This window comes from Triturus cristatus, chromosome 1_1, assembly GCF_964204655.1.
Source record: "Triturus cristatus chromosome 1_1, aTriCri1.1, whole genome shotgun sequence".
In the NCBI taxonomy this organism is placed as follows: Eukaryota; Metazoa; Chordata; class Amphibia; order Caudata; family Salamandridae; genus Triturus; species Triturus cristatus.
In genome coordinates, this window is record NC_140579.1 from 68,713,289 (window position 1) to 68,735,467 (window position 22,179).

At 48.2% G+C, this 22,179-nt stretch overlaps 1 protein-coding gene across 1 annotated transcript in view; it reads right to left on the reverse strand.

Annotated features, from left to right (window-relative positions):
- Positions 1-22,179, reverse strand: part of LOC146869437 (E3 ubiquitin-protein ligase TRIM39-like) — a 343,733-nt gene that overhangs the window by 164,567 nt on the left and 156,987 nt on the right. The window contains exons 2-3 of the mRNA XM_085599841.1: positions 13,461-13,556; positions 6,507-6,737 (exon numbers count right to left, since the gene is read on the reverse strand). Of these exons, the coding sequence (XP_085455967.1) occupies positions 6,507-6,737; positions 13,461-13,556 (327 nt within the window). The remainder of the gene's footprint in view (positions 1-6,506; positions 6,738-13,460; positions 13,557-22,179) is intronic.

The window sequence follows — 22,179 nt, forward strand, 5'->3', positions numbered from 1 at the left end:
CCTGCAAGGGACGCATTTGAAGTCGTGCATAAGGCACAATGAAGATGCATGACGCCATCATGCCTATGAGTTGCATGAACACTCTTGCTGGGAGAGAGTGTTGGGATTGGAATTTGAGGATGAGGGCTTGTATATTGGCTATCCTGGCTGGGCTGGGATAAGCTATGGCTTTGGAGGTGTCTATGGTGGCTCCCAGATATTGATGTATGTGGGAGGGTTGCAGTTGAGATTTGGGATAGTTGATGGTGAATCCCAGGTTGTGTAAAGTCTGAATAGTTTGGTGAGTGTGTAGAACGCATTTGTTGAATGAATTGGCTTTTTTGAGCCAATCGTCGAGATATGGGAAAACATGAATTTGTTGTCTTCTGAGATGCGCTACTACTACTGCTAGGCATTTGGTGAATACCCTGGGCGCAGTTGTGACTCCAAATGGGAGGTTGGTAAACTGATAGTGTTGTCCGTCCACCACGAATCTTAGATACTTCCTATGGGCAGGATGTATGGGGATGTGAAAATAGGCATCCTTGAGATCTACTGTGGCAAGGAAATCGCCTTTTTGCAATAGTGGAAGCACTTGTTGGAGAGTGATCATATGGAAATGATCTGAATGTATGTATTGATTTAGGATTCTGAGGTCGAGTATGGGTCTTAACGTCTCGTCCTTTTTGGGGATTAGGAAGTATAGAGAGTATACCCCTGTGCCTTGATGTTGAAAGGGAACTGGTTCTATTGCGTGTTTTTGAAGCAAGGAGAGAACTTCTTGCTTGAGGAGGGTAAGGTGATGTGGTGACATGGGACGGTGTTTGGGTGGTATGTGTGGGGGGGTACGTGTGAGTTCTAGGCAGTAACCATACTGGATAATTTGTCTTACCCACTTGTCTGTTGTAATGGAATTCCAGACCGGTAGGAACTGTTTGAGTCTTCCCCCGACTGGAGTGGAATGGTCTGGGGGGGGAGTGGAGGAAAGTCACTGTTTAGTGGTGGGGGAGGTACGAGTGTTATTGGGGCATGTTTGTGTAGAGGTTTTGAATGTGGAGGAGGTGTCTGCTCCAGTATTTTTGGATGTTCCTCTATAGAAGGAGCGTTGAAAGGAGCCACGTGGCTGTGGAGACTGTAATGCACCCATGGACTTAGCAGTCTCGGTATCTTTTTTCATCTTTTCACGTGCCGTATCTACTGCCGGTCCAAACAGTTGCTCTTGGTTGAATGGTTGGCTAAGGATGGTACTTTGTACCTCTGGCTTAAAGCCTGAGATGCGTAGCCATGCGTGGCGTCTAAGAAGTATGCTGGTGTTGATTGCTCTAGAAGCAGTGTCTGCGGCGTCAAGTGCACATTTAATGGAGGCATTTGAGATGAGCTTTCCCTCCTGTATGAGGTCATTTGCCTGTGTTTTGTATTGATCTGGTAAGTGTTGCATGAGATATTCTAACTGGTCATAGTGAGCCCTATCATAACGTGCCAATAGGGCTTGTGTATTGGCAATACACCAATGGTTAGCTGCTTGTGCGGCTACACTTTTGCCCGAAGCTTCTAATAGCTTGGATTCTTTGTCTGGTAGCGGTGTCTCTCCTGTTGTTTGGGAGTTAGACCGTTTCTGTGAGTTGGAAACCACCAAAGAATCCAGAGGGAGCTGCCCTTTAATGTAAGAGGGATCTTCTGGGGCAGGTCTATATTTTTTCTCTATTCGAGGGTTAAGTACTCTGGCCCGTACGGGATCTTTAAAAACCTCTGTGGCATGTTTTATGACCCCCTTTATCATTGGTAAGATTTGAACTGATTTTTGTGACTGTTCGAAGGTGTCTAACAGGAAATCTTCCTCAGGTGCATCTGAGTGCATGGTGACGCCATGGTACAGTGCTGCTCTATGTACTAACTGTCCAAACCCCAGGTGATCATCTGGAGGTGAGGGTTTTGAAGGGTAGGCAGTAGGATCAGGCATATCGGGCAGAGGGTAAGCCCAGTCGTCTAATGGTACAGTATTCGGATTTGTAAAATGATCATTAGGATCATTAAGATCATCCGGAGGTCCCCCCCCCCCCCCCCAGGACATCATCCTCATCTTGTGGAGGTGGTGTATGTGAAGGAGAGAGTGGAGGTAATGGTGAAGGTAGGGGGGGGGTGGGGTAGGAGGTGGTATTGGAGAGGAAGGAGGAATATGCGAGGTGTCGGAGTCCTTTGTCTTCACAGAAGCTGGAGAAGGTGTTGTGTCCAGCTTCCTTTCCTTATATGGCACAGCAGTGACATGTCCAGTTTTTGGATTGATATAGATCCGTTTTTGCATTGGATCAGGGTGAAAAAGTTCTTGATCCTCAGAAACTGGCTTCGGCGCCGATTTTTTGGGTTCCGATCTATGTTTTGGGCGATCGGTGGAGTCTTTAGCCTGTTGTTTCGGTACCAATGAGGGTTTCGGTGCCGACAAAGGTTTCAGTGCCGAGGAAGGTTTCAGTGCCGAGGAAGGTTTCGGTGCCGAGGAAGGTTTCGGTGCCGAGGAAGGTTTCGGTGCCGAGGAAGGTTTCGGTGCCGAGGAAGGTTTCGGTGCCGAGGAAGGTTTCGGTGCCGAGGAAGGTTTCGGTGCCGAGGAAGGTTTCGGTGCTGAGGAAGGTTTCGGTGCCGAAATGGAGTCCTTTGTTATAGGAGTTTTCGATGCCGGTTTGTGTATCGGCGTGGATGGTTTCGGTGCCGATGGTGCCGGAGCCTGCTTCGGTGCCGAGAGGTCTTGCGTCTTCGGTGCCGAAGGTGCTGGGGGTACAGTAATATGTGGTTTACTGGGGCCTGAGGTACTTGAAGGCTTGTATTTCTTCGGAGCCGGGCTCGAAGGCGGGGCTTCTGAAGGTTGTTTTCGGTCGCGACTAGGCCCAGCTGGCGAAGTCTTGACCAGTGCCTTCTTTGGAGGGGTGAGGGTAGGGGCCAGGGTACTCACGCGTTGCCCAGGAGTAATGGGGTCGTCGGAGTCGTCTGCTTCAGATATAATCTGGAGCTCTTCGGAATCTTCTTCCGGGACATCGGGGCCCTGATCAAAGATGTCCTCTGGTTCCGGAGCTGGTCTGGCCATGATGTGGCGTCGAGCTCTTCGATCCCGGATAGTTTTCTTGGATCGAAATGCGGCGCAGGCTGGACAGCTGGACTCGTCGTGTTCCGGCGAGAGGCACAGGTTGCAGACTTCGTGATGGTCACTGTGAGGGAATTTTGCTCCGCATTGGGGGCATTTTTTAAAAGGCGTCCTTTCCATGAGCCGTATCCGGAACCGGTCCGATGAAATTCGATGTCGAGTTGAAGTTGTAGAAAGGTTTTCCGCTTCGAAAAGCTTGATTTAGGAGTTTTCTACCGGACTGGAAAAGTTTCATCCGAACCCAATGGCGGAAAAAAACAATCTGAGGATGGAGTGGATGCCCATGCGTACTGTCGTCCAAGGGAGGAGTCACCTATCTCGTGACCAAAAGACTTCTTCCGAAGACAACAACAACCTGCAACCATCCGAGCCCAACACCAGATGGCGGACTTATCCTAAGTGTGTGATCTGCAGCTCATATGCCTCGAACACTTTGTTTTACTTTTAAACGTCTTTTAATTTCCTATCTTTGCACCTTCTGTCGTCTTTTTGTAGTTAGTGTACACACTGCTTTTTTATTTATGCTTGTGCTTCTTTGTTTTGCTTAAACAGAAGTATTGCAGAAGTAAAACGAGTGAAATGTCTACTGTGCGCACATCAAAGGCCTAACTGCCTTTGCTGTTGTTTCTTGCGGGAACGAGCGCAAGTCTCTCTACTATCTATTGACATGCCTGCCAACCAATGTGTCTCCCCGAACTTAATGGGGGTGTCTCACGTTTCGAGCCGCTTCCTTCTCGGGCCTAAATTGCAGTTTGGTTTGTAATGCTTTGGCTCCATCAATGGCCAAGTGGTGCAGCAACTATGAAAAATCAGTGACAGTCGGTTTCAACCAGGTCAGCTGATTTTCATCCGGTAGGGTACTGTCGGGCACAGTCGGTTTTAACCAATTTCCGTACAGCCTAATAATACATCTCTTCAAAGCTGCATGAGGAATACATAACGGTCACAGCTGCAATGTCCCTGGCCCATGGTGTTATTATTAATAATATGTCTGTCCAAAGCTGCATGAGTAATACATGACGGCCACAGGTGAAATGCCCTCGGCCCAGGGTAATAATATTAATAAAACATCTCTCCAAAGTTGCATGAGTAATAAATGACAGCCATAGGTGCGATGCCCCTGGACCATGGTAATAATATGAATAATACGTCTCTCCAAAGCTGCATGAGTAATAAATGACAGCCATAGGTGCGATGCCCCTGGACCATGGTAATAATATGAATAGTACATCTGTCCAAAGCTGCATGAGTAATATATGACAGCCATAGGTGCAATGCCCCCGGCCCATGGTAATAATATGAATAATACGTCTCTCCAAAGCTGCATGAGTAATATATGACAACCATAGGTGCAATGCCCCCGGCCCATGATAATAATATTAATAATATGTCTCTTCCAAGCTGCATGAATAATACACGACGGTCATAGGTGCAATGTCCCTGGCCATGGTAATATTAATAATACATCTCTCCAAAGCTGCATGAGTAATATATGATGGCCATAGGTGCGATGTTTGAGGCCGGTGTAATAATAATAGTAATAATATGTCTCTCCAAAGCTGCAGGATTTATCAATCAAATAACAGCTTTAAATATATTTTGGAAATCCATTTTTCCTCTAAACATCAGTTTATGAGTTCTGAAACTAAATACATATTCATCTCAAATACGCACTTCAGAATTTTAGTACACATATTAATTCAACCAAGCAAAAACATCTGATCTAGTAGGATGGGCTACACAAGAGAGCTACTTGCAGAGATCTGGAGAGATACCAGTAGCTCACAAGCTACTCGTTAGAGAAGCCTGGTCTATTGAAATTATAAGTCAGTAGAGTTACTGAAGTAAGGGGTGGTAGCAAGCAGGGCACCACTATCATCAGACAAACCAAACGCATAGGACCCTTTGAGGTTCATCAACAAGTCATGGGCTCTGTCACCCTCGGAGGGATGCTCTCCGTCACCCTCGGAGGGATGCTCTCCGTGACCCTCAGAGGGATGCTCTCCGTGACCCTCAGAGGGATGCTCTCCGTGACCCTCAGAGGGATGCTCTCCGTCACCCTCAGAGGGATGCTCTCCGTCACCCTCAGAGGGATGCTCTCAGTCACCCTCAGAGGGATGCTCTCCGTCACCCTCAGAGGGATGCTCTCCGTCACCCTCGGAGGGATGCTCTCCGTCACCCTCAGAGGGATGCTCTCCGTCACCCTCAGAGGGATGCTCTATGTCACCCAGAGGGATGCTCTCCGTCACCCTCAGAGGGATGCTCTCCGTCACCCTCAGAGGGATGCTCTCCGTCACCCTCGGAGGGATGCTCTCCGTCACCCTCGGAGGGATGCTCTCTGTCACCCTCGGAGGGATGCTCTCCGTCACCCTCGGAGGGATGCTCTCCGTCACCCTCGGAGGGATGCTCTCCGTTACCCTCGGAGGGATGCTCTCCGTCACCCTTGGAGGGATGCTGTCCGTCACCCTCCGAGGGATGCTGTCCGTCACCCTCCGAGGGATGCTGTCCGTCACCCTCCGAGGGATGCTGTCCGTCACCCTCCGAGGGATGCTGTCCGTCACCCTCCGAGGGATGCTGTCCGTCACCCTCCGAGGGATGCTGTCCGTCACCCTACGAGGGATGCTGTCCGTCACCCTACGAGGGATGCTGTCCGTCACCCTACGAGGGATGCTCTGTCGCCCTACGAGGGATGCTCTATGTCACCCTCGGAGGGATGCTGTCCGTCACCCTCGGAGGGATGCTGTCTGTCGCCCTACGAGGGATGATCTATGTCGCCCTCCGAGGGATGCTGTCCGTCACCCTCAGAGGGATGCTCTGTCGCCCTACGAGGGATGGTCCCTGACAAACTACGAGGGATGCTCCCTGTCACCCTCAGAGGGATGCTCTCTGTCACCCTCAGAGGGATGCTCCCTGTCACCCTCAGAGGGATGCTCCCTGTCACCCTCAGAGGGATGCTCCCTGTCACCCTCAGAGGGATGCTCCCTGTCACCCTTGAAGGTCTGCGTCACCCTGGAAGGGATACTCTCTGACACCCTGGGAGGGATGCTCTCTGTCTCCCTCTGAAGAATGCTCTCTGTCTTCCTATGAAGAATGCTCTCGGTCACCCTGGGAGGGATGCTCCCTGTTACCCTCGGAGGGATGCTCTCTTTTGCCCTCAGATGCTCTGTGTCACCCTAAAAGGGATGCCCTCTGTCACCCTTGGAAGGATGCTCTCTGTTCCTCTGAGAGGGAAGATCTGTCACCCTACGCGGGATGCTCTCAGTTGCCTTACGAGGGATGCTCTCTGTCACCCTCCGAGGAATGCTCTCTGTCACCCTCAGTCATACATTTCATAATGTACACAAATTATGAATATTTCATTTCCTTCTTTTGTTTTATTTGCCAAACAGCATCTCACCTTCAGGAGTTCCCACGCCGGTGCCTCACATTTCTTTTCTATCTCCGTTATCAGAGCTTTGAGAGAGGTGATTTGATTGGACAGTTTGGTGATATTTGCATTTTCTACCATGGTAATTTTCTTCTCCATCTCCTTCAGTCTCCCGTGCAGTGTTCGCTCATTTTCGTTCAAGAGTTGCCGCAGTTTTGCAATTTCAGATTCAAGTTTTTTCTTCTCAGTTCTTAGCTTGTTCTGTCAGAAGCAAAGAAAAGCTGGTTAGATATTATAAAGCTTCCTATAGGACGTCCTGAGAGTGGGAGCCCAGGAGGAAGGTGGAAGGGTGGCCTATTGTGATTGATATCACCTTGCACAAAGGGTTTGTCTGAGAGACTTTCAAAAAATGACATTTGAAAGAGAATTTAGATTTTTCACAGCCTTATTAAAGACCCGAGGGCTAAGATTATGCAAATCTCCTTTATTGCCAGCTCACAGCAGCAACAATCAAAGAATATAGAACTTCAATAACATTCTAATAGGCTATAAATTCCCCCTGCACGCAGTGTTCTCCTTTTTTGGCGCTGCAAACAAGATAGTTTCTAAGATCCATAACTTTCAAACGAAAAACTTCATCAGTGAAAACTTCTTACTATGGAAAAGAAAAACCCAATAGAAAATCAATAACTTTTCTCCAACAGGGAGGGTTCCAATGTGGAGGGATGATCTTAACCAGATTTTCTGCCCACCAGGCTGTGAAAAATCTACATTTTATGGGATGACACAGAGGCTAACATTATGCAAATTTAATACATTGTCAATAGCGCTTGTAACAGGTCTAAAATAGCAACTTTTAAACATACTTTTATTGGACCAATCCGCAGCCCCGAGGATATCTCCCTGGAAGAGAGGTTTGGAGGCCGAGGCACCCTTAAGGGAGTGTACACCAAGCATAGTGATGTCTACACCTGCTTCTTTCATTACTTCCTTCAACCATCTTGCTACGGTTGGGGTGGAAACTGCTCCATGAGGTAATTAATAGAATATTAGTAATTGTTCTTTATTTCCTCTCATACTCACAGTCCTTCTCTCATATTCCATCAAGCATTTCACTACACAAATTCTTTCATTCTGTGACCAGAAGGGGTAGAAAACAGAAGTTGACATGGTCTCTGTTCGCCTTTTAAATAAAAGCTAACCCTTTCTGATTTGTAGGCCCTGATGGTGATGTCTAAGGCTTTTACGTCTGAAGTCCATCTAAAAGATACCAGGCATAGCAAAACAGTGAGTCTTTGGTGAAGCAGTGAATTGCAAATGAACCTGCCAGTAATTCCAAGCAGTCGATGTGCAACTCCTTTTCCTGATCTGTCCAGCGTCCCCCTGCTGATGAGTCGCCACATCTTGCACCCCATCCCTCTAAACTCGCGTCTGATTCTATCACTATCTCCGCGTCTGCCATTCCAGGCTTCTTCATTTCTCAGCCACCAAAATAGTTCCTTCTTTGAACCAAGGGGTGAGGAAAGTCCGAAAGGGAGCCTGCACAATTGCCATACTCTGCCCATTCAGGTAAATTGGAGAAACGTTTGGTGTGGAGTCCAAACTGGGATGGTCAGGTATGCATCCTTTAGATCTAACCGAGTTAGCCAATTCCCTTTCCTTAGCACATCTCTAAGGAGATGCACCCCTTCCATTTTGAAATTGTGTAGTCCACCCATTCGTTCAACTCTTTTAGATTTATCACTGGTCTCATCCCTTTGTCCTTCTTCTCCACTAGAAAGATATTGCTGATAAAACCGGACTCTGTCCCCTCTTGTATTCCCCCTTTGGTCAATAAATCCTCTACCTCTTGTGTTACTAAGATAGAATCTTCTTGTGAGAATTTAAATTCAGAGGACATTTTCCTTTGTAAAGGTGTATCTGTAAATTCGATCTTGTAACCCTTCACTGTGTCTAGCACCAAAGAGTCCTGATTCACTAAATGCCAGTTTCCACAAAGTTGGGCTAGTCTGACTACCACCTTTATGGGGTATCTGAAAGGTCTTTCATAGTTCTTACCTGCTGAAAAGCCTCTTTGTCTCCGCTCACTTCTGAAGCCTCTCCCTGAGGTATTTGTTTCTGTGGGTAGAAATGACAAATGTGGATCAAAGTGTGGGTGCGCAAATCTTGCGCCATGTCCCAAGTAGGGCTTGAAGAGCTTCGGCCACGGCCGAGGAACCGACCCCCTGTTCTCCCGGCCCTGCCAAAAACCCTATCCTGGAAGAACGTCTTGATGTCTTTCTAGGACTTCTGAATCGAGCTAAATGCTCCCATGTATTTATCCATGTCCCTGATAAAATTGTCCCCAAAAGTAGACCGTGGGAGGCAGCTACTCCTCCGCTAGTGGCCAGTTTGACCAATTTGGATTCTATTTTTTGCAATATGCTTCTTCTTCTCTCATTTGAGAATGCAGTATTTGCGTTCCCCAGGAGGCAGATGGCTTTGTGGCCATTGGCGCAAATCCTTGGGGTCAATGAGGGTGTCTTCAAGCCACTTCACCAATCTCAATCGTCTTTGTGAGTGGGCCAGTTATAAAGTAGACAGTCTAGGCAGGACTTGAGGCCTTTATCGATACCTTTCCTAGGGCCTTTTCCTCCCTTGGCGCTAAGAGCCACCCCCTTTGCGCCTAACTCTGAGGTAGACCCAACTTTATCCGGGAGGGAGGGGCGTGGGCATTTGGATCTAAGACGGGACCTGACCCCTTTTGGGATTTCCTTCCTAAGCCAAAAGGAGAGGTACTCGGAAAAATGCCACGATGGAGCCAACTCTGGAGACAAGGGTTGTTTGAGCGGGTCAAACATACTCTCTCCGACTGGGTCAACAATGCCCGTTTTTGACCTGGAGGCCTTTGATGACTTGTCAGTTGTACCCATATTCCTCACCTCTATCTCCTCAATATCCGTATCAAAAACAAAGGAACAGGATAGGTTAATTTCATCCTCTAATGTTTCATCGCAATGGATGGGAATAGGCACTTCTGGGCCATTTTCTGGCCAATCTGCAGTGCCCGAGGCACCATCCTTGTCACCGCCAAAGCGTGAAGTCATTTGTTTTGAGCGTTTGGGCTTTTTTACACCCTTAGGCAGGTTTTCCCCTGCAGCCCCTTTCCTCTGGGCCTTAATCACCCCATCTCCCCCTTCAGGGTGTCCTGGGACAGCAACTGGCCAACCCTTCTTGGAGGGAACCTCCACTTTTTTATTAATTATGTCATCCAGTGTCCCATTACGTTATCCAGTGCCTTATTCAGAAGTTCTTCCAGTCTATCCTCCATAGTATTCTGTAAAGGTTCAAGGGACATGGCAGAAGGTAAATATTATTTAAGATTACTGGGCTCAGTGTAATGAAACAGCTGCTCTGGCAGTTCATTGGACTGCAACTGCCAGAATTCAAGCAGTTTGCCCAATACACACAAAATATAAAAAATAAATTACCTTGACAGTAATGTTGAATTATCTCTTATTTTATTAAGAAAATTATTACAAATGTAATCTGTTATCTTGGTAAGGTAAAATAACACAGTAAGGCACCGATTATGATGCGGCCTGTAAAAGCTCCGACCTAGGGCCACATCGCAATGGGCCGGTCAGTTTACTTTCCGACCACCTAATTAAGATGAGATATAAGATATAGGCGGTCGGAAAGTAAACCGTCCGGTCATTACGGCTGGCATCCGACGACCTCGGAGAGCCCATCCGCCAGTCAGCAGCCGGCCTGTAATCTCAAGGGCCGGTCTGTCCGACATGGAAACCATGTCCAAAGCATGTTTGGAGGCCCCCAGCAGGGCCCCCTTTGATGCACGGCCTCTGGTTGGAGGCCGAGCCCTGTTGATCCCTGCACCTGCACGGGGTGCAGGGTGCAGGGATGAACCGCACCTCCAATTTCACTATGGGAGCATGCATTACGGCCGGTTTACAGTTGGAATGCATGCTCCCATAGTGGAATATAGAACAGTGTTCGGTCGCATCCTAATGAGGCAGTCGGGACCTCCGACATCAAAATCAGCCCTAAGTATTAGTATTATAAAGGCTGTACTTATCGTGTGAGCAGAAGCAACAACGAAAGGGAGATCACTGCATGCGGCGGGACTTTATAGATGATTAAAATGTTTTTGAAGTTCTAAATTCTTCAATTGTTGCTGCTGTGAGCTGGCAATAAAGGAGATTTGCATAATGTAAGCTTATGGTTCATGCCACAAAATCTAATGCAATCAGTTTCAAAGCTTTAGAGCTTTAGTCGCAACTGCCTATGATGACCATTTGCTGAAAACTCGACCCTGCGGTCTCAACTTTTATTTAGAGCATCTGTGTGCAACTGTCTGAAGCCCGCACTCTCAAAGACAAGTGGCGCGATGGAGACCTGACAAACGGATTTCTGCTATCAGTCCTTCGCTCAAATGAGGCTGCCCTACAGCTCCGTACAATGAAATCCTGTGCTATAGGAACGGGTACTCCGAGCACGTCACCACCAAGTAGGTATAGGCAGGGCAGAGAAATGTGTAGTCTGAAGAATATCGTTTTTGCCTTGGTGAACTCTTTGAGGCAAAAGTCACTGAACTGAAGTACACACTAGTCAGTGCGGTAACCCAGAGTCTGTGCTTGATTAATACCTATGCTCAAATGACATACAGGGGACTATAGTATCTAGAACTCCTACAGAGGGTAGAGGCTACCAGAGGTCTGCTGCGCTATTCTGGGGATCGTACAGTGCAAACGTGTAATTGCACCTTTATTGAACTGGGTGGTATTTTTTTGTTGTGACCTTAAAATATTTTTTGCTTACTAAAAATTAGTACTGGGCTAGACATAACATTATTGTGTCTGTTGATTGACTGTTGGGTTCTGAGTGCCTGCCGCGCCCTCTACCTCCATCAGAAGCCTTTGACTAGTCGACCCTGCTATTCAGGGAGTCAAGAGCAGAAAGAAATGTCCGTGGTCTGTTTCATAGCCACTGTAGGACAGACCTCAGGACACCAGAGGCAAACAACCTCAACCAACAAGATCATCAGCCCCTCTCTGACCTTCGTCCCTCCTGCCCCTTATCGTGGTCGGGCCGTGCTCAAAACCTGAGCCTCGTGTCCAGGGCTAGGATCTGGTGTACAGTGTTTTACAGCAATGAGCGGACACTCAGCTGTCAATACTATCAGGGGTTATAGCGGCAAGTGAGGTAACAACCACTACTGAATGAAGAGTGTACATTAGGAGAAACATTTCATGAAAACAGTGGGAGAGTTTATCAGATACCATGAAAGAAAGGTTTATGGCAATGACACCCTTGCTAACTTTATCACTACAGACACCCCCTGTTGAGTAATTAAATATCACAACCAATGGTAGTGTCAGAGTGGTAATAAATGTGCACCACTGCTGAAGGGGCTTCCACGTTACAGGCCTGCCCCTGCTCCCATCCTGATGCAGGGCTAGGTGCACCAGTTATCCTGGGACATTCCCGTCAGCTGTGGCCTATCCCTGTAAGAAAGGTCTAATGAAGTCATAAAAACTGACACGTCAAATTAAGGCCGAATAATAAGACTGTTGCAGGAAAATCTTGCAATGGGGATTTAGCGGAACAGAGAATGTCCAAGGTCAGAGGCTGAAGCTGAGCTGTGCCCATTTCATTTCTAAAATTAGAAATGCATATGTCCTGAAGAAGTGAATATAAATGTCCCGAAACGTGCTAAGATTAGAGGGCATTTGGGTAGATTAACTATTTGAGAGTTAAAACTCATGTACACAATGATGAAGCTTCCATGTTCGCTTTATTACTTCGGTGAACTGTGCGGGATGTTCTCTGATTTGTTGATGTATTTACGATACCATAGCATGATTACATTGATAAAACCTTTGTTTAGGAAGGGGCTTACACCAGGATTGCTTAGCCTGATGGATGTATAGATCACTACCAATCCACGCTTACACAACCCACAGAGGTACACACTCATACAGAAGCACACATCAATATGTACACTCACACACAAACCTTGTAAAGACTCACATATGGATATCTTCAGGCCATGCATGCACAGACTCATAAAGGCACGCACCCATGCATATATATACTCACACACAAATGCATATAAAGTCTCACAGATGTATAACTCCAGATCCATGCATACACACACCCTGAGGTACACACTCATGCAGATGCACACATTAATGTGCACACTCTCACACAAACCTTGTAAAGACTCACAGGTGGATATCTTCAGGCCATGCATGCACAGACTCACAGAGGCACACATTCATGCATACATATACTCACACACAGATGCATGTATATTCTCACAGATGGATAACTCCAGATCCATGCATACACACACCCAGAGGTACACTCATGCAGATGCACACATTAATGTGCAGACACACACAAATCTTGTACAAACTCACATATGGATATCTTCAGTCCATGCATGCAGACTCACACATCCATGCATATATATACTCACACATAGATGCATATAAAATCTCACGGTTGTGTAACTCAAGACTTATTCATATATCAAACCTTGCGATACGCAAACCCATAGAGAGGCATCCACATACGCAAGTACAGTGTTAACATGCACGCACACACACATGCACACACACACACACGCGCACACGCACACACACACACACACACACACACTGGTATGTACTCACAGCCAGATAATGCCACACCTGTGCACACATACTCTAACACACAACGTGTGAGTATGTAAGTACTACCTTAGGATCAGAAGAGTAATTCTTGATTTTATGATTTTTTTAGGATGAGCCCTTGGCCGATTTGAGCCCCAATATGCAAGTGCAGTGACTCTCGTCAGTATATTTATTTGGTGGGGATCATGACCCAGTTTGTAGGGTGACTCATCAGCCTCTGTGTTCTTGAACCCAAAGAGGTCACAAAAAGACATGGGCATGGACATATACAGACAACAGAGACACAGCACTCACTGCAGCCTCTCACCCTCATGGTTTTATATTGTTCCTCCTCCTTGAATGTAGATTCCTGAATACTTTTTTCATCTTTCTTCAGAAGACGCAGCCATTCTTGAAGTTTTACCTGCAGAGATGAGAGTGCAAGAAATAAGTGTAGAGATATGGAGTGCAGTCTTTTTTATTATTAACAAATTTTATTGACTTTGACGGTACATAGCGGGCGGTGCTCGAGGCATATATTTCGGATACAGTTTATGAGATGGTGCCAATTATATTCAAACAACAACATTGCCTCTTAACATACAGGCCCAATAACTAAACTTGGCACAGGTTACTACATGTTCCACTATAAGTAAAATGTCCAGGTGTACATGTTTAGATGACAGAGCGACTCATCTTACCTAAATATGGTCAAGTTAGATTTGATTGCCTGGTTTAGTGAGGGTCTGATGGCGGCAGATGAGGCAGGTCTGTGCCGCGGTATGTTGCCCAGCAAGACCATATTTTCCTATGTTTTTGTGGACAACCATGCGCCTGGTACACCGCGATTTCAGCCTCCATGCTGTCCATGGCCTTTCTCCACCCCCAACCCCCACCCATTGATGGCAGGGAGGTACCCTTCCACATTTGGGCAATGCCCCGCTTGGCAAGTGTGAGGCCCAAAAGTAGTAGATGTGGTTAATAGCGATTTCCTCCTATCCCCTCGGTGCTGTGAAGTAAGAAAAGCTTGGGAACGAATGGAAGATGCCAGGATAGGACCCAACCCAGACAAGAAGATATTTTATGCCAACATGGTTGCAGTGCCCCACAGCTCAAGACCATGTATAGGAAAGTCCCCTCCGATTCTCCGCATCTCAGACATATGGGGGATAACGCAGATCCTCCAGCGGCGGGAGAGGGTGTAGTATGCTCAGTGGAGGTATTTTAACTGAATTAGGCGGTATCGTGTGGCTATAGTGGCATCTCAGGACTATCTAGAGTCTCAGTCCAGTCATCATCTGTAGGGTCGGGGATGTCGGCTTCCCACGATACCCGGGGTTAGTGTAGTGTGGCTTGGGTATCGGTAGTCAGTGTCTTGCAGATTTGCCGGATCCTATGCGTGACAAGATCCCCCATTAGTAAACGTCCCTCTAGGGGGTCAAATTCTGGTAGACCTCCAAGCGAGCAGATTAGGGGAGTCAGGGCGAGTCTCAGCTGCTGATATTAGTAAAACTGTGTCCAGTGCAAGTGGTATTCTATTTGCAGTTGCTGTAAAGATTTGAGTGGGTCCCAGCAGAATGTCACTCAGGGTAGATATTCCAATGAGGTTCCATGCTCGGAAGCCTGGAAGCTCGGCGACAGGTCGCAGGTAGATACCCTGCCACAGAGAGGTTGTCTGTGTCAGGCGCCCGTACCAGCCCATTTTCTTCACGATATAACACCAGGGCTGGATGACGGTTCTGCAGGTGGGGGGGGGGGGGGTCGAGTGGTCAAGGTTTTTGCGACTGGAGGAGGCTCAAGAGGGGGGTACCCTTTATCGCAAGTGTTAGACCTGGCACCATTGGCGTGGGTCTCCCTTCCATGTTTGTGCTGTTGCCTCCTGTGTTTTTTACATGTTTTGCTGGTCTAGATGCTTTGGGCACTTTGCCAGTGCTATTCAGTGCCGAAGTGCAAGTGCTCCCTATTGTAAATGGTTGTAATGGATTAGTGACTCCATGATTGGCTTATTTGATTTACTTATCAGACCCTAGTACAGTGCACCGTGTGTGCCCTTGGCTTGTAAATCAAATGCTGCTGGTTGACTTGCAGCACTGATTGTGCCACCCACCGGAGCAGCTTGTAAGCTGTGGCTCAGCCCTGCCATTGCACAGCCTGTGTGCAGCCTAGTGCTGCCATGTTGACTTGGTAAGTGCACCCACTTGCCAGTCCCTAAACCTTCATTTTTCTTCATATCAGAAACCCCTAAGGTAGGCCCAGGGGCAGGGTGCATTGTATGTAAGAGGTAGGACATGCCCTGGTGTGTATGGCATGTACTGAGAGTGAATTACAGCCAATTTCGTTTTTCACTATTGCAAGGCTACCTGTCCCCATAGGCCAGAATAGGCAGTTTTCATTATAACATCTTATAATCATAACTGACCCAGAGAACATGGTAGAAAAACGATTTTAGTATGCCTGAACTCAGAATGAAAAAATACATCTTTTAGTGAAATTGGTTTTAACATTCTGTGTTTGAAAATACAATTTCTAGAAAGTAGGTATTTTCTCGCCTAACCATCCAGCCTGCCTCTGCTAGGTTGTGTATTGCATATCTGGTTTGTGAATGACAGGGGCTGGGGGTGGCTCCAGGAGGCAGGGTGACTTAGCACTAGGCTGAATAGGCCTATCTGCATTGAGAGTGGTGGGAGGAGTAGCACCTGGGCCTGACTAGGGCTAAGCCTGCCTTCCACAAAGCTGCCTCATCCTCCTGTGGTGCATCTGATGACCCTGGCCCACACTGACAAAGGAAGAAGTTGTGCACTGGCAGAATGCACCCAGAACTGGTTTGGACTAGGTACAGACACTCTCTGCCTTCAGAGACAAAGGATTTGTGTGTATAAAGAGGGGGACCCAGACCTCAGAACTCTTAATCACTTCTGGGAATCAAGACAAACCTTTGGTGAGGAGAAGAACCAGGATGTTGAAGGAGGAGACTACCTGTTGCAAAGTCATCCTGTGCCCTGGGCACCCCCCAACTTTTTGCTGACTGGAACTGGTGGTAACAGACTCTGACTGACCCTGGGCTCTGCCTAACCAGGCCCAGGGCCAGTGCCAAGCTGAAAGGAACACATTAGATTTATATATAATATGGCAGGGGATTGAAACTACCTAGAGGTCCCCGGTATCCTGGCGCATGGCAGTTTAGAGGCCAGCAGCTTTTCTGCACTTGCATGTGTGCTCTGCTGAAGCCTGGGGTCAGTTTAAAACCAGCCCTGGTTGCCAGGACTGCTTTTAAAAAGTAACGAGCTGCTCAAATTCGACATTGATGCTAGAAAACCTGGTTAAGAAAGATATGCAATATTTCTGCAGATTCAGAACCCCTAAAGTCTCCCTTAGTTGCACAGGGGGTGGGGGTCCTGTAGAGATTAGGGAAATACTTATAAAATATGTTTTTATAAGCCCTGGTGCTAGAAAACTGACCCCAGTCATTTTCCCCATTGCAAACCCCGTGGCCCATAGGTTAACATGGTAGGAAGTTATTGATTAATAAATATTGAGAGGAGAGGACTAGCCGGACCATTCAAAGACTTCCCAGAATGGTAGTAGTAAATCCAACAATATTATATTGTTGAATTTCTGCTAACGTGTACATACAAGAAGTTATAAGACTTTCTTGTTTGTAGTCCAAATTCAGCCTTCCAGTGGTCTGCCCTGATTGGTCAGAGATAAGTGGATTAGCCAGGCTGCTTTGAAGAGGTGATAAAGAACCACTCTGCTGGGAGGGCAGTGTGCTGGTCTATAATGTATGCCAGGCCAGGAGGTGGAGTCGTAAACTATGCTCTTCAAAGGCAGAGGGGACGCCTGGGTTTCAGTTTCACTTTGACACTCTTGACCCAGAGTCAGGGCTAGGCTTAAGGAAGGTATGTGCAGATGGTAGGGGGAGAGTCCATGGAAATAAGCCATCCCAGGGGGTGTGTTTAGCCAGCTCTTACCTCCTTGCTGGAAAATCAGCCATTATGGATTTGGAAGAAAGATGCACTCTGGGACAACATAATGCCACACTCTACCGGATGTGGTCATAACTATGAGGAGTTACCCTGCTTTCATTGGTCAGAAGTGACCTGTGGCTTGACCCAGAGAATTTTGAATAAGTATCTGAGAGGGGCAGAGCCCTCCAGATCTGCTGCTTGAAACTTACTTGAAGCAAGACGTGCCCTGCTGAGAAGTTCTGCTGTGCAAAGACTTCTAAGGTCTGACCTCTGAAAACTGCGCCATCTGAAAACTGCAGCCCTGTGGATTACCTTGCTACAAAAGGACTAAGAAGTAGACTCCCTGCAAGCTACATGTTAACAGAGCTCACCTGGACATCCCCACAAAGAATCCCCAGCCTGGAGTACCAGTGGATTTGAAAGGGTTTTGTTCAAGTGGATTGCGGAATTGAAGTTTCACACTTTCAAGGACCCTCTTGGAGATTCCAGAACCTTGGACTGTGTGTTGGATACTTTGGGACCCGCAAGCAGAACTTCAGGAAGGAGTTCTAACTGGACCCCGCCTGCTGGAGAAGGCTACACAGTGGTGAGGTATTCTCCAGAACCTTTTCTAAAGGTGTGTCCCTGTCAGAGAAAACGAAATGACTAAAAGGGGCACTGTTGGTTTCTAAGCACTAGAAAGTGACTAATCTTTAAAAATTCATAACTCTGGTTCCCTACAGTGGATTTTTTTCGTTTTGGTGTCATTTAAAAGATACAAATATTACCTATTTTTATAAATTGGTGTTGGATTTTTATTTTGTGTTGTGTCTTAATTATTTACTGAAATGGTGTTTTTGAATGCTTTACATACCTGTCTTTGAAGTAAAGCCTGTCTGCTCGCAGCCACGTTACCAAGGGTTGAGCATGGGAATAATTTTCTAAGACCTATGCTGGGTCCTATTATGTGTTAGTGGCCTTATTGCCAGTGGCAGACCTACATTTGCCCCTACCCATAACCCACCTTCCAACACTACCCCTGTGCTGAGTGCTGTTTGGGGGTTGGCCTGCATGGGTTGCTTCATTGCCAAAGAAAGGAGAAGAGGACTAAGTGTGCTTTCATTATCTTGAAGAAGATCTCCAAGGGATTGAACTTTGAACTTACCTCCTGCCTGAAGTCTCAAGGATACAAGACCTCATCACCAGCTCCCCCTGAATTCCCTTGTTGGGAATTGAAGTGCCTGCTATTGTGCTGGGCCTTCTGAGAGACTGCGTGTCGCTGGGAGCTGGAAGCGCGACTCAATGAAGAAGCGTGTCTCCACCGCAGCAGTTGCCATCGCATTGCCGAGGAAGCGTGCCGCTGCTGCATTTGTCGCCATCGCATCACCAAAGCGCGTCACATCACCGGAGAAGCGTGCCGCTGTCGCAGAGGTCGCCGTTGCATCACCGGAGAAGAGTGTCACAGGGCCTGTCATGGCTCAGAAGATCACTGAGTCGCCAAACGGCCGTCGGGCGTGCACGCATCGCATCTACGTTGTCGCATTCTAACCAAGACGCAATTGTCGCATCGCACTGGAGCGTCAGCGCATCGGATCACAGTAGGAAACCGGTGCATCAACTCCCCACACAGTAAGAAAGCGAGCCTCAACTCCCCCTGCGCAGCAGTAAGGAACCAACACATCCACTCCCCTGAGTGAACCGACGCATCACCTTCCCTGCGACCCTTTTGTTTGTTTTGCGTTGCGCATCCAAGGTACTTTGAGAGTCAAGTATTGCATTTGCAATCTTAAGTGAAGTGAGCTATTTCCTACCATTTTAAAGTCTATTTTTGACTACACTATTGTGGATTTTTGTCGTTTGGTCTTGTCATAAGTCTAGTACAGATTACTTATTTTCTCAACCTGTGTGGTGTCCATTTGTAGTGTTTTCACTGTATTACTGTCTGATCACAAATGCTTTACACGCTGCCTCTGAGATAAGCCTGCCTGCTCATGCCAAGCTACCAAGGGGGTGAGCAGGGGTTATTTTAGGAGTGTAGCCCCTTCCCCTGACTAGGCGCAAGGGTCCCTATTTGGACAAAGGTGCAAACCATTGTCAACTAGAGACCCCAAATCTAACATTGGTGGTCAGCGGTGAGGATTTAGACTTGCATTTGTGACTCATATACAGTGATTGGTGTACACTACTAGTGAGTGCAGACCAGAACGCAACCACATACATTTTGGTAGAGTTTTTTCCTTGGAACTTCTTTTCTATTTTTGATTCTTGAGCACTGCCAGTCTTTTCTACCATGAGTAGGCCAGCATCCATCGCATCTGTAGACATTGAATTGGAGAAGAGAGAATTGATGCTTACACTGTGCCTAATCTCAAAGCTTTGTGCAAGAAATTTAAAATCTCTGTGAAAGGCCTCACCAGGAAAGAGGAATACCAAAAGGCGCTGAGGGCCTGGTTGTAATCTAGGAATGCCAGTGGGCCCAACCGGGGAGAAAGTACCTTCCAGGGCGGGCAGCAGTGTTTCTTCCAAGGGTCTGTCCCCAGGAGAGCTGGAGGACAGGGAGAGGGAGAGAGTGGATAAGTTGGAGATAGCCAGGCTCAAAATAGTTGGTCAGAAGGACATAGAGGGAAAGAAAATAGAGCTTGGGATGGAGTTAGAATTGAAGGCAGGGTCTGTGACAGAGAACAGACACAGGAAGAGTGCAGGCACCAACCCCAGACAGGGTCTGTGACAGAGAACAGACACAGGAAGAGTGCAGTCAACAACCCCAGGCAGGGTCTGTGACAGAGAACAGACACAGGAAGAGTGCAGTCAGCAACCCCAGGCAGGGTCTGTGACAGAGAACAGACAGACACAGGAAGAGTGCAGTCAACAACCCCAGGCAGGGTCTGTGACAGAGAACAGACACAGGAAGAGTGCAGTCAACAACCCCAGGCAGGGTCTGCAACAGAAGACAGACAACCAAAATCAGAGAGCGTGCATCAAACGTGTAAATGGTCTGTAACAGAGAATAGTCACAGGAGGGGAGCCGGTACCAGCCTCATACAGGGTCTGTGACTGAAGAGCATGTATCAGACTCCTACAGGATCTTCTACAGAGGATAGACAGTCACAGCAAGACCGCAGGTGCCAGCCTCATACAGGGTGTGTGACTGAGAACAGGCAGCAAGCACCATGCAGAGTAGAAGACAAGAAACAGGCAGCCAGAGAGAGAGTGAGCGTAGACGTCATGTGCTTTCATGGTCTATGACAGGAGTCAGGCAGTTGCCTGCAGAGAGAGTCTGCAACGGAGCAGGTTCCAGCCCTTCCCAAGGTCTGACGCAGGAATCAGACACCGGCCTCTTACAGGGTCTGAAACAGAAAACAGGCAACACACTCATAAAGGGGTCTGTGACAAGCAACCAGCCAGAAAAAGAGAGCAGACACCAGCCCCTTAAAGGGTCTTCAGGAGGAAGCAGGCACCGACCTCATAAAATACCACAGCTGATAACAGGCAGGATTAGTGAGAGAGCAGGCAACATTCTGATGCAGAGTCTGCAACAAGTAACAGGCAGCCAGGAGAGCAGGCACCGAATCCACGCAGGGTGTATGGCAGGATGTCAGCAGACAGATTGAGAGCGTGAACAGTAGGGTCAAAGATTTTGGCGCAGAGTCCATGTGACAAACTATTTCCGTTTTACTATCCGGGCCCGGAATATCTTCTTGTGCAGGAGACCCGGACCACGAGTCCCCTGACCAGTGCTTTACATCTGGCGTGTTGCTCTCCAGCAGAGTACGAGGTTGAGGTCCACCCAGAGAGGTCCTGCTTTTAACCAGAGTGGATCCCCCCCAAATGACCAGCCCATGACACTACTAAAGGCTTGCGGCGGACGAGTAGAAAAGTGGGGTAGATGTCGACTCAAACTCAGAGAGGAGAGCGCCTACTGACACTACCTTCTGACTCTGTGTAGTATGTCATATCTGGGCTCCATCTGAGTGTATGTGCAGCATGCATGTTTGGCACAGATGTGTACAGCGCTGTATTACCATTAGCAGGGCCTCCTGGTGCTGTCAGGCTCAGATACCTTCAGGGACATAGGTTGCAGTGCTTGTGGACATGAGGTGAGGTTCCCATGTGCTGCAGTGGGGGCCTCAGCGTGTGTGTAAAAGGCTTTCTGTTGTAGGGAGTACCACAGTCTTGGTTGTAGTCAGTGCCTACAGTTCCCCTTCTCTTTGCCTCACCCCGGCCCCCTCACAGCTCCTCAATCTCCTGTCCTCCATTAGAAGGTTTCAAGGCCGCGTACCACCACTGTCTGTCTTGGGCGCCTCCCTTCTACAGGAGGCGCTAGACCCCGGGACCGAGGAAGAAACACTGCTGCTGAAGGACCCCGGAGGCGCTAGACCCCGGGACCGAGGAAGAAACACTGCTGCTGAAGGACCCCGGAGGTGCTAGACCCCAGGACCAAGGAAGAAACACTGCAGCTGCTGAAGGACCCCGGAGGCGCTAGACCCCAGGACCGAGGAAGAAACACTGCTGCTGAAGGACCCCAGAGACCCCAGGACCGAGGAAGAAACACTGCTGCTGAAGGACCCAGGAGGCGCTAGACCCCGGGACCGAGGAAGAAACACTGCTGCTGAAGGACCCCGGAGGCGCTAGACCCCGGGACTGAGGAAGAAACACTGCTGCTGCTGAAGGACCCCGGAGGCGCTAGACCCCAGGACTGAGGAAGAAACACTGCTGCTGCTGAAGGACCCCGGAGGTGCTAGACCCCAGGACCGAGGAAGAAACACTGCTGCTGCTGAAGGACCCCGGAGGTGCTAGACCCCAGGACCGAGGAAGAAACACTGCTGCTGAAGGACCCCGGAGGCGCTAGACCCCGGGACCGAGGAAGAAACACTGCTGCTGAAGGACCCTGGAGGCGCTAGACCCCAGGACTGAGGAAGAAACACTGCTGCTGAAGGACCCCGGATGCGCTAGACCCCAGGACTGAGGAAGAAACACTGCTGCTGAAGGACCCCGGAGGCGCTAGACCCCAGGACTGACGAAGAAACACAGCTGCTGCTGAAGGACCCCGGAGGCGCTAGACCCCAGGACCGAGGAAGAAACACTGCTACTGAAGGACCC